This window comes from Battus philenor, unplaced genomic scaffold (genome assembly GCF_028537555.1).
Source record: "Battus philenor isolate CCGP_79_NKW_IND1 unplaced genomic scaffold, ilBatPhil1.0.hap1 SCAF_10, whole genome shotgun sequence".
Classification (NCBI taxonomy): domain Eukaryota; kingdom Metazoa; phylum Arthropoda; class Insecta; order Lepidoptera; family Papilionidae; genus Battus; species Battus philenor.
The window spans coordinates 10,697,707-10,711,718 of record NW_027181662.1 but is presented as its reverse complement, the minus strand read 5'-3'; the positions used below and the strand labels follow the sequence as shown (position 1 = coordinate 10,711,718).

General features: G+C 34.5%; 1 protein-coding gene across 1 annotated transcript in view; it reads right to left on the bottom strand.

Moving 5' to 3' along the window:
- The window catches only part of Scr (Sex combs reduced), a 51,503-nt gene extending 38,907 nt beyond the window's left edge, over positions 1-12,596 (bottom strand). The window contains exons 1-2 of the mRNA XM_068771321.1: positions 12,364-12,596; positions 9,120-10,028 (exon numbers count right to left, since the gene is read on the bottom strand). Coding sequence (XP_068627422.1) covers positions 9,120-9,879 — 760 coding nt within the window. The 5' untranslated portion in view covers positions 9,880-10,028; positions 12,364-12,596. The remainder of the gene's footprint in view (positions 1-9,119; positions 10,029-12,363) is intronic.
- Positions 12,597-14,012: the final 1,416 nt, after the last annotated feature.

The window sequence follows — 14,012 nt, the reverse complement described above, 5'->3', positions numbered from 1 at the left end:
CATTTAAAACCAATCGCTTTATATATTCTATAAATAAGTAATTAGCTAATGTAAATTCGCTACCAAAACTAGATACCAATGGCGCACCCAAGCATGTTCTGTGTGGAATGACAACAATGCGTGGTTTTGACTTCAGCGACATCTATCAGTGACAATAGATAACGTAAAGATGACAGGCAACACATACTTTTATCTATTGCAAATAAACCAAGTCATGCATTGAGACATGTAATGATTTCTTCCATTAATATTTTTACTCTAATCTGCTTTAAGCATAGACAGCTTGAACATTTTGACAAATTGTTCACCATCAATAACATTATCATTACAAGATTCTCAACTGCTATATGCACTGCGGGGCGGGTTGATTACTTCAATTATCGTTCATTATGTAAATGATGACAACGAGAGAATTGCAAAGCGATGGATCAACAGTATGCAACTTATTGCATCTCTAGTCTCAGAATCAATTATATAACTCACTACACTTTCACAAAAACATCTACCGGTTATCTCAGGACTTAAGTAAACGTGAATATATAGATCATTTGTCAGCAATAGATTCTATGCTTTTACACCTATTTCCTATAACATGATCACTCTAGTTTGTATCTTACATTAATTTATTATTTCAATTAGAATGTGGTAGCCCAATAACTTTTTCAGTTCAAAGTCCACAAGAACAGATAGCGAACAATAATAAATTTTAATATGTAGTAATCCGAATTTTGGAAACGATTTTTCTTACCATATTATGTTTTTCATTATTCATGAAACCGTTGATTTATTTGTAAGGAATAACATATGTTAATTGTTAGCAAATTAGCTCATAAATTTATTATAAATAATAAAAGAACTAAAGAAACTTTGATAATTATTAATAGAATTAAACGCATATTGCAAGACTTCGTATTGCACGCAAAATCACTATACATTAAATAGTACAAAACAGAGAATAGGTTTAAATAAACAATAGAAAAGTTCACTAAAACACGTTCAAGCGTTTTACAGAACAAAAATTAAACCATGCTAACTGCAGCACGAAGCATGCCTTACCATAATATTATTTGAGTCATAATTTACGGCGCACCGCGACTGTATGACTTGATTTATGTATGTACGACTTCGCCGCTAATCTTTACTGGAATTTAATTTGTTATTTATTTACTAATCGCCGCCGGTATATCTCCAAGTGGAGTTTTGCATGTAATTTGATTTGAGAGAAAAATCCTGTCGGTTGCGGTGCGAAGCTTTTAGCAGAAATCGTATCTGTGTGACGATAAGTTATATGAGAATGGAATAAGTGGAATATTAAAGAGGAATATTACCTGTTTTGAATTTCAATGAGTCATACGGTTAGCGTAATAGTCAATTGAGATTTTTTTTTCTAACATATAAATCTAGTTGCTATTCCAGAAGGTTCGAGATTTTTTTTCATAGATCGATAGCAGGTATTACTAGATATGCATTTCAAAAATTGAATAATTATACACTGTATTCTATTGACTCCATAAGTCATTTAAGAGTATTAGCATTTTATCGTGAAACAGTAAACTTTGTTCTGTTTGGGCGTATAAAAAAATTCTGTTAGTAGACAGCCATCCGAAACACACTTAACACATATAACTTTTTAAACTTTACAAAATGCGTTCACCTGATGATACGTTCTGTTCATCACATTGTGTTTGCATCCCAAGACTCATTAATAATAAAACCCTATGCGGAACCAGGTTTGTGAATCCAGATAAATTGTAATTATTTCTAGATAAGAGATCTATCTGATGCAGTTTTTATTCAGGCATTTAGAGTTTTAACCCTTAACTTGGCAGATTTTTTTTAATATTACATTAATATTCATACCACTTGACTTTTAAGACCCAAGGAAGCCAACAGAAAAAACTGAACAAGCGTTCGAAAATTAAGAAATTACCTAAACATTTACATACAAATGATTACTTTGCTTTAAAATTGATGCCACTATTTTTTTTAATTCTGATGTATCTCTACAGATATATTATCAAGAAAAGGGTTAATGAGTTTGCGTTGCAATAGTGCTAATCTACACATATCTACACTAACTAAGCTTGAAGCCAGTCTCGGTAATATGACGAGGTCGACTCGGCACGGTACATTAGTTATTTCACACGATTAGAAGGACCTAAAATTTTTATGTCTAACTACAGTGACTGAGCGCAAGGCCTACCAGTATTTCTTGTGGCGTCACTGGCGTCGTGGGTAGCATTCCTGTCGGAAACTATTTGAGAGAGCTTAACCTTGGCTGGTTTGTTACTAGTAAGTAATATGGAGAGTTGTTAGCGCTAGCGGAACCGCTGTACTTGTGCTAAAAATGCCAGCTAAGGTGAGGTCCGAGGAAAAATAGCATAAGCGCCACTGCCGCGAGCGTTGACGGCAAATTGACGGGACGAACCAGCCGATACTCTGGATTTCCCGGAAAGCGCTAGCGCAGAGAGAAGTAGTGGAAGAAACTTTTGCAACAGTTCTTTTGTTAATAGAAAAAAAAAACCTGATACTCGGTGGTTTCGAAATTAGTAATTTAATTACTTATAGCATTTTTAAAATCGAACAATTATGCGAACTACTGCGGTAGAAACAGTGAAACTTGACCTGATGGCCTCCTATGATAAACTTATGGTAAACATGACAAAAGTGGGAGTCTATAAATTATTTAATTTTATATTTTGTCTATATACTTGTGTGAATGTAATACGTTAGTAAGCTCTCCTTAAATATTTAATGAGTAAATAAATATCGTATAATGTGCCTACTAAACTCTGCTCAGAGAAAACATATATACCAATATGTCAAGCCAACCATTGCCGATTGGTAAATGTCATATATTTCTTGGATTTTCGGTCGCTGTACATGCCATATACCGCACTTCGTTAATTCGTTGTAGTATGCTTTTTCTTTATTTTGGTGAGCAGTGGTTATTTTCTATATAAACTAAAAAGTTTCTTCTCGAAAAAAAAATGTAGTAAACCTTCACCAATAGCTACCTCATAATAGATAACGTTGAATACTAAGGTTTAAAATATTAACAATTTTATCTGCAGTGCTATTTACTAAACTGCAAAATTACAACTCAAACAACTTACACAGAAACAGGTTTTTTTGATTAACATGAAATTGAACAAAGTTGATTTTGTAATTTTTATTTTGTCATTTTATTTCATGTGTTCCTGTGATATAAAAAAGTAATAAAGTCTAAAAAGTGTATTTGGTTTCAATAAATGTCACTGGAAGTTTTGTGATCTACTGAGAGTGAAACGGCAACTCTCCACGTAATGTCTAAAGCATCTACATTATATCGTCCACATAAAACGACGCGAAACGCGCATACAATGTAACGAACTACGAAGCATTAGCTAATATAACCTTTTATCATCGTTCAACCCACAGTTTACTGCTGAACACAGGCTTCCCCAGGGTTCAAGCTCATGACGTGTAATTGACATAATTGATAGGCTTGTGAGGTCAACTTACCTTCAAGCGTGCCTGCGAGTAAGGAGAGATGATTGCCATAAAACTGTTTTAACCTTTAGTGTTTTTGTAAAGAGTAAGCGTCAATTTAAATAACATTATAATCGTATATTTCAAAGGTAAAAATGTGATTTTATAATCTCACTATGTTATATATTACTCTTAAAGCAAATTTCAGCACCTAAATATGAAAATTGTCATCATCATTTCGACCGGGAAGCGGCCTGTTTTTGACAACTTTAAAAAGGTTGTTTGTCTACCTTGAGGACGGACATCCTACGCTATGCTTGCCGATCCTTGGTCTTCACTCCAGAGAATTAAGTCCATGACCATCTGTTCTGCGACGTATGACTAGGCTAATAACGCCTGAATTTATCAACGCGCTGAGCTATATCGGCATATTTCATGCTACTCATGAAAGTATGCCTATAGGCAATAGTATTTAATAAAACATTCAATGATACTAAATCATAATAATAACCGGAAGGTTTACTTAATTCGTGTTTTCCAACCTAATAAAAGAAACGTCGTTCATATTTAAGGGAAATTAAGTTGTTCAATAGTCACGCAATTACATTCACTTGTTCTTAATGAATATTGAAACATTTTCATGATTTTTTTTTTTGGGTTTAATTTGTTTTAATTACGGAAAATGAATTTACAGATTTAAGTGTTAACATTTCATGATGTTCGTAATTAGTAAAAGTTTATTATTTTGATTGTTAACTTTAAAACGGTTTTTCCTCTGCTTTTTTTATTACTGTTCTTTTTTAAAGCAAAAACCTTGAGTAATATTTAACAAGCGTTTTCGTTTTAAACTATTCGATCTAAGAGAAGGATTTTACCTTTCGGCGGTTATGTTTGCTTTGTATATGAATATTAAAACACGTATTATTAATAAGAACTTTATGTTACTGGGAACCAAATATACCTAAAGCCCACATAACTAAAGGGGACTACTACGATGTAATCAACGAAATAACAAATAATAAACTCACAGTGAATTTGTTTGCTGTTGGAGCGAGGGATGTAAAAGCGATTAAGACCTATCAAGAGCAAACATTTCTGGAACAAGCTTCTGAAGCAGCATTAATAGGTTCATTTAAAATTTGGATAAGTAGGAATAGAAGTCTATGAAGTGATTGTGACCATCAATGCGTTGCAAGAAGGCCTCCTTAAACCTGCTAAGCGGGTCGTCAGCTCTGAGCACCGATTCAGACTCTCTTTACAACGGACTCCGCACTTACACGGTTATTCTATGGACTCTGTTGATCTGGCTAACCCTGCTGTTCAAGTGGCTTTTGAAGATTCCGCGAATTCTAGGTCGATAAGGCTAAAACCTCTTGGGCTTGGCGTCAGACAGAGCCTCGGCTCGAGTCACTGCATGCATTAAATTACATACATTATTATACATACATTCACAAGATTATTTATATAAATATAAATAAAATATGTGTGTGTGCATATATATGTATATATATATATATAGGTGTAGGTGTGTGTGTGTAATATATACAATAATGAAATTACAAAGCTTATAAATAGGATAACAAGATGGGAATTTGTTTTTAAACACGTTAATAATCTTTAAGAATACGACGATATATCCACAGCGATACATATCAATGTTTGCATTGATAATGCGTTTAGCAAGTCTTCCGTCCGCCTAAAGAAACCGACACCAGCATTATTTGATCAGAGGTCGACACGCATAGTTTTAGGTGGCTACGGTTTCCACCAACTATTGAGTAATTGCTTCTAGGCATGAAAGAATCGACCTCCGGCCCCGTTCTGACTGTATTTCCAAGCTTCGAAACAATTTTTGTTATAAATTCTTCTTTCTATTTAGTAATTTACGCATTTAAGTATTGTATATATAATAAGTAAGTAAATTAAGTCTACATTAGCAAACAATTTTACTTGATAAATTCGCTACGAAATAAAACTTTTTATTTTTGTATTATGTCCTCCTATTAAGTAAGTGTTTGTTAGTAATAAGATAATAAATACTATTAATCATATTTATCTTTTGTATTACATATATATATATATATATATATATATATATATATATATATATATATATATATATATATATATTTGTACATTTACACACCTGCCTACTTGTTATCTCTGCACCTCTCTAGATTGACTGGTAGAGAATGCCTACAAGATCTTTAATGTCTATAAGTGCTGACTTATAGGCATTATAGGTCATGATGCCTATGATATAGTTATAACACAATGTATTGAAAAAAAATTACATATTTTACGGTGCATTTCGTAATGAAAATTATTTGTTAATTAAATACTATCATTTATTCGAAGCGTTAAATTTGAGAATATGATTTGAAATTATATGAAATAAAAAATGTTATTTAATAATAATTAAAACCCCAAAATTTTTTAAGTTTCGTTGAAAATTTTTGGATGAATACACGGCACAATACACACACAATGACTTTGGAAGTTGGACAAGGTTAAGAAAGTTTCCTACCTACTAAAACTGTCTCGATGGTTATTCTCTGCACTTTCTGTGTTCGACAAGTCTTTTCAGATCACAATACGATCTCTCTAGTACTGTACTGTTTAGAAATCGAAAGCCTATCTCGGGTTATACGGTGTTCACGCTACCATCACTACACTTTGCTATACTATCACCATAGTTCGGAACCAGGTTGATCCGTCATCTGCCTGGGATTCGCTTATACAGAACGATTTGAAATCTATATAAAGGTTTTAAAGGGGTCAATGTATAGCTTATTTGCTGTCATTTAATATAAAGAACACTATACCCAAAATCTATGGTAATAATAAATAAAGTAATGATAATATACTAAGGAAAAATGTTTTCCAAATTCGAATTACTCTATATTAAAATTAATTATTGTTTACACTCCTCGCAGATCCCATACTGCTAGAAATTACTGACCTGTCACATTCTTATAGAAAAAACTAATTAACTTTACATATTTCACAGTAAACACGTAATTGTATTATTACACGTGATTGTAAATTGGATAAGTTTTAAAACATTCTACTAACATATTAGCTATACATTCACACTTTCCAATCACCCTGTATATGTATACTTTAATAATGTTAACTTAAAACCACTCAAATTTTAGTTATACTGTTTAATTATAATAAACGTAATTGCCGAAGGTAATTTAGAAAAGAACGCGTGTTTACATAGTAAATGCGAATAATATCATATCAACTTAAAGGATGCTTAAGTAAGAAGTCCATAGTACTCAGGAGCAAGAGCCCTAATGCACTGAGATATCGGAAATGATACCGCAGTGCAAGAGCAGAGAAATCATGAGAGGTATACAGAACTGTTTTACTTTTAGTGCACGAACGCATTCAGTTAGGAATCAAAAAAAATACTGCTATACATTCAAGGCCTCCTGAGTTATTGAATGAATGCAATGTATAGTTTTAATATTTTTTTCTTTAATTTTATCTTCAGAACAGTTTAAAGAGTGCGATTTATTGCTGTGTTTCATTTACAGAATTTTAATTTTAGTTATAAAACGTACATTCAGCCGATGCATTTTAAAACATACCGACTAAAGCATTAAGTGAAGTTAAAAGATAAACCGTCTGCTAGTAATTAAACAACCCTTATCTTCGCTGCTACGCATATATTTCTTTTTTTCTATTTATGTCACTTTTGTACTTTATTTAGTAGTTTGTCGCTACTGCTATGTTAAATGTAACCATTTTAAAAGTTTTATATTAGAAAATATTCCTTTGTTTCAATAATAACGTATGAGCACGATTAAATGTTATGGAATTATTTTAAAATTTAGGTTAATAATATACATAAAAAATGACTTGAAAATATTTCGTGAAGTACATATGCCGCTGAACAAGGATTTTATATGGCAGTGTATATAGATGTAAAACCTTTAAAAAGGTTAATGTATGCATGCACTTTTCTATCAATTAATGTACAGTACACACTATAGAACAATCAATAGTTTGAAAAATAATGAATAACGTAATGATAACATAGTAGTTTCTAAAATACAGATTACTGTATATTAAAATAAATTATTGTTTACTATCCGTCGCTGGACTTTGTACTGCCAGAAGTTGTAGTTCTATCGGTTTTTAATAGAGTTTCAGAGTGATCACTTTATATAGGTTGATTGCGAAAAGCTGTAATACACATCTATAATCAAACGGCCTTTACATGCCTAGAAGAATTTTTAGTGGACTTTAAATGGCACAAGCTAAAGTTAAATGTTGCTTCAAATTAAAATATCTGATTATCGAATTTACTTTATTATAAATATTTGAAGTGCAAATGATCTGCGATTGTTGTGTAAAAACGACTTATTTATTATATTTTAACAATATTTTAGAAAAAGAATCTTCGTAAGATGAAGAATTGAAATCGAATTAAAAATTTCTTTCAAAACGTTGTGATAACGTGGGCATTGCCTTTAGAATACAGTGCGAGATATTCATCAATGCATGGCGGCTTTTTATACGCCTTATTAAGAATGATGAACACGGAAACAAAAAAAGCGAAACAGTAATTTATACTGCTTATACAAAAATGATGGATGGTTATTTATATTCATTATTCTATAAATAAAAGTATTGATTAAATATTTTTATTGAGCAGAAGTGCTTTAAATAGTATAGAAATAAAATAAAAGCCTTGCCAAGGTCAAATGTATTCGTCAGTGAAAACAATGGTGTGTCAGCATGATTCCCGGAACAGCGGCGAGCAACATCTGCTCCCGTCTTTATCTCAGGACATCTAACGTGACAGCCGTACTGTGTGCGTACGTTTCATGTTATGTTCTTTATTATTATTCGACTAGCTTTTGTTTGTTTTTTAATTGGTTTGACACTCCAGCTACGCTCAACATGGTGTCGCAGACTATTTTACATTACGAAAGAAGCTTCGGCGATATGGATGACTGTATTCTAATTTTAATCAAAGTATCATCGTATGTGTTATTATTAAATGTAATTATTTTATTTGTAAATAAATGTGTAGTTAATTTAAATGTTGTTGCTTTTGTTAATATTAAAACGATTGTCTGAACGTTCTTCAAAAATAAAAATAAAAAACTTAAGGACAATTGAAAAGAGATTAACCTAAGTGTAAAAAAACAATTGACGGATAACACCAGAAGGTTAGGATGCGTCAAATCACACGTCACCGTGACCGCGCACTTTCCCCGTCATTAGTAGTCGAAAAGAAAAAAGTGTTCGGATGTTCAGTTGTAAGCGCCCGCCAACAAAGCCATTACGCCTTATTATGGACACCATCCATCAGACATCCATATTGATCAGACAGTAATGCATGCTAATGTTTTATAAATAGGTATATAATTTATTTTGTCTCCACCTTGGCATCCGATTGATGAATCGTTCCGTAATAGAGCAAAATGTTGATTTTAACGTAGGCGTGGCTTCTGTGCCTTCAACGAGGAAGCCCGCGCTATTAATGATTTTACGGTGGCCGTAAAAAAGTGTGAAGTAAGTTTTTACAACATTCATTGTTCTCGCGGTCTATGAGCATGATCAGGCTATACTGTTATTAATCCGACATGCGTACCGCGAAATTATAGGGAAGTAATGTAGGCACTTACTTTGGCCGAGATGTACTCGTTTCATCCACGGGTAGATCTGCGGAGGGTTCGCCTGCGAGTTGGACGCGGACTTTGAATTCTTCGTGTTATTTGAGCTGGAATTGTTCGCTTCATTGCTCTCGTTGCTCGACGTGCTTGACGCCGGACTGGAAATGTTCTGGTTCACATTGGCTTTATGCTCCACCGGCGACGCTATCGGTGTCGTAAGGCCGAGTTTGGCGCTTGTTCCACCGGCGTTTTGTCCCACACCGCCGAATCCTGGCGATGTTCTCCCGGGTCCGGATGAAGTAGACAGATCTTGCGGCGAAGCCACTCCAGTTGTAGAGGTGGTGTCGGCAAATTTGCAGCTAGCGTTAGCAGCCTGACTCGGCGTGGATGCCATTAGGTTAGGCGAGAGAGCGCCGGGACTCGGGTTCGAGTGTTGATGCATGTGACCCGGCGTGCTACCGAGTCGTTGCGGGTGAAGTTGCGTGTAGTCGATCATGGTCTGCGGCTGCATATGCGCGCCGGCCGCGGGTGTTGCGTACGGGTGCTGCGGGTAGTGGTGCCCGACCTGCGGCGGGGAATAACATGTATTCGGATAGGCTGAGGCCGCCGCATTTGGGTTGTAATAATCTGCGCCTGGAGTGGGCAAACCAGGGTGTCCACCTTGTTCGACGGGCGTCCCTGTACGACCCGGGGCCTGGTTCCCATAACAGGACGCTAGCGAGTTGACGAATTGATAGGAACTCATCCCTGCGTTGTAATTTAGGTCGTTCATCGATAACAGATTGTGGTCGCGTATTTTCTCAAGTTCACTCGGAGGCTATCATTCTTTGGACAGGCACTGAATAGTCTAGACGAACATGTTGAGTGCTGCAGATGTTTACTCCCGTTACGATTGTCCTCTTGTAGACTTGATTGATGGACCTGTGATAGAATGAGACGCATTAGTTGGTCAAGTGTGATGTCCTGTTAGCGAAGACGAATGTTATCGTTTATAATAAATGTGCGATTGTATTAAATGAGCAAATGCTCCCGTGACTCGGTTACATTGTAGCGTATTCTACGAAGAAATAAATCGTTCGCTTAAATCTTATAGACACAATTGTAATATTTGAATTTCATGTACGTGTTCGCATACGCTGTTCTCTGTTAATTAACACGCTATAATTAGCGCTCGATTGCTATTTTAATTTAAAGGTGCACGGAGTGTGAATAACAGACACGCGATCACAATATAGCTATAGTTTTAAAAACTTTTTTTAGTTACATTAATGTTTTCGCTTTTCTCAAGATAAAGAACATAGTAATGGGGTATGGATATGTTAAACATTGTTAATATGATGATAGTAAATTTGAAACTGATACACTTATTAAAAATGACCTGCGTGAGATTTTTATTTTATTAATAAAAAATACTTCAGAAGTTGTCGGTGCTGTTGATGAACCTATTATGAACATGGGGGTCTATTACGAAACAATAAATTAATATAGTGACTTTTATGTCTAACGACGCACACATGTCAAGTCAAGTGCGGAAAAAATCACACCGCCGCCACGTGGTGGGCTATAAAAGTGTCCGCGGAGGTTTATGGGTGTAAGCGGTAGGCCGAATGTGACTGCGACCGATTTATGGACGGTTCTCGATGCATACATCTTTAAGAGCAAATTAGCAGTCATTGTGCATTCGATTTATTCGTCGCGTACGCCGCTCGGATGACAAATGTGAGAAATTTCGACCGCGATCTGCGGCGGTTTCGTGCGCTCGCGACGGATCAACTTTTTAACGTTATTTCCTTTTTTAATTTATTTCAAATTTATTTTTATTGCAAATGTCTTCACGGGTCCGTTATTAAAAGTAACTATGTATTACATATTGTGCTTAAATGATTTTTCTTGTTTGGTTATAAGAACTTTGTCTAGGTTCTACTTTTTACGTAATTTGTTTTGAAATCATAATTTCTAGTAAATTCTTTACCTAAAGACAAATGGATTCATAATTATCCATGTGTTCTTGTTAGTATACAAAAAAGAAAATTTACAAAGGCCACTTGAGTAAATCAAATTTGCCCGATTTCAAAGAAACTAGAATCAGATTGTACTCTCATGTAATACCTTCCTTCTACTTAAATCCATGAGGTTTTTAAACCCGTCCTAGTATAAGAAGAGGCTATAACAAACTCAGACGAGTTTTATTTTATGATCACTTTTACAATATTCTTGATACAGTAGTAAAGCAATTTATTTACAAGCTTCATTATCACTTACAAATCGTCTAAACTATGACATAAATTCAATGAATCTCTTAAATTTATTACAAGATAATTTAGAGACATTACTAGCGTATTGGAACATCGTACAAAATTGTCCAGGAAAGAATTAATAATTTTAATAAACCTAGAAAAAGATTTTAATGCATTATGTTTTAGAATAACAAATAAAAATGATTTTTTTATGTTAAATAAAAAGACCAAATAAAAAATATCAACAATAAAATTATAATTTTTAAATTAGTATATCTATACTAAATTACATAAGTTATAAAACTGAGATGTGGAGCTATAATTTTCTTTTGTTTTCTGATGAATAAATATTTTAACAATTACCCGATTTCCTAGCCTTAATCCCTGTGTATGTATCTCTGTAGCAGCGACTGACATCGAGACGACATGTGTTTGGTTTATTTCAGTTTTAAATTTTTGTCACTCCCGTCCGGTCCAAATTAAATGGGCCGAACGATTTCATTGCTTTTTGTTATTTTTCTTTATTTTCAACCGTCTCGAAACGTATTCAAACCCGACGTCCTTTGATGATGTGACGATGTTTTACAGGACGGTTGCCTTTCGTATATCGGTATCGTAACATTCTGTCCAACTTTATCCGTACCCTTTTCTTATTTAAACATAAGTAATCTTCAAGAATCAATTTTAGTGAAATAAAGTTTTTATTTTATTTTAAATGTAATGGAAATCATTTCAAACTAAATAAAAGAGTACATATTTTTTTTTGCAACTTAAATCCAACAGATACGTTGAAAGTCTATTCCTGTCGCAATTAACATTCATTTTATTAGGCAATAATGCCAAGAACCCTCGAGTTATTATAAACTGCGTCGCGTCAAGTGGACAGTTTAAATCCACAAAGTCCGGAAAGATTTACTGCGCTACGCTTTGATTTTATGACTTCGCGCCTTCCTCACACAAAGTGTATCAAATGCACATTATACTAACAAAAAAATTACAACTAAAATTAATATACTCACTTCAGCTATGCTTCAAACACAGCGAACAAACTTTTATGCAAAAACACTCAAAAATGTACTAGACACATAACATCCCACAAATGTTTTATTATCTGACACTATTCACAGACGATGAAATAAAAAAATAATAATTTGAAAATCGAATCAAATTTCGTTCCGCAATTCGAACGTTCGATTCAGATGCGCTCCGAAAGTTCGGCGCTGTCGCGGCGGAAAACGGCTCGTGTTTTCCCGGCGTTCGGGCATCGAGTGCAGCGCGCGTCTGACTAGGTGAGCGGTTGGGCCGTGCGAGCGGAGCGGGCGGGGCGGAGGGGCAAGCGCGGGGCGGGGCACACCTGGCCCTCCGTACCACGTGAGCGCCCGCGCCCGCTACCGCTCACGCTTCCGCGCCCGCTCCACGCGATTAGCGTAATTAGGGTACACCGTCGCAACACCTATCCGATTTCAATGGCCCGATTGATGATTATTGATGGTAAACGATCTACGGACCCTGGTTTGTGGACTTGTTTCAACGCTGATATGCAATTATGGCTATTTTTTCAACATTTCAATTCACTTTGAATCTCGACGCATTATTACTATAATACTGCTAACTTTTATCCAAATAAAGAATTGAATTGATTTACTTTTCAATGTTTGTAAAATTGACGTATATTTTTGGTACTAGGTTGAATTTATAGGGCTTTATATGTTTCTAGCTATCCTGCACCCGCTATGCGAGGCCCGCACTTCCTTTATGTAGGTGTTATTTCATGCTATATATTCTGAGTATTTTTTAACACGCTATAAGAAAATAATGTCGTGTTTTATATCTATATGACCCTTAATTTTATAATTTGATTTTTAACAAACGGCTATCAACTCCCCTCCGAGTGGAATTCGGTAAAATTCGACTGTCCCAAAAATTCTTAACGGATCTGAGATCGGCAAAAGTAATATTTTTACCAACTTAAAAATCTCTAAACCTTTATGTTCCAAAGTTTTTGTAGAAAGTTAGGTGAAAATCTCTTATATGCAATAGTACATGGTATTGGTCATAGATGGTTTTAAGTGGTTGACTGTATTTGGTGTCAATGAATGTACGGTATACTCTATGCAATTTTTTTTCCAATAACTAAGATATTCCTGTAGATTTTGTACTGTCAGAAGTTATAGGTCGGTTGAATTCCAATATATTTTTCGAGTAATCATTTTATCCAAAATTTATTTAGTTTTTCGTTGACAAATAATCTACTCTAATTCAACTCTTTATATATTTTCTTCATATATATATATATTGATACGTAGATGATAAGGTGATTTAAAATATTGAGTAATTTCTCATAAAATTGTTATAGAATAATTTAAATATATGTACGTAGATTGCAATCCGTAATATTTCCATTGAGATAGAGACAGCATTGCCACAATTGCACAAAAACACATACGTCAAAAGCAGAATTAAAATGATTCCTCATACACGGTACTTAGTATAAGTCCAAAGAAGCGGACACTCGCCATGCATCAGTCGTGACGCTACATGACATCTTTGTGAGGAGTAAAAATTGCCGACTGCGATCCATAATAAATAACGGCCACTAGTGTCTATTTTTATGCATCTTAGTATAGTGTTAAACGGTTGAACTGTGTGAAATATTTAACATGTCCGA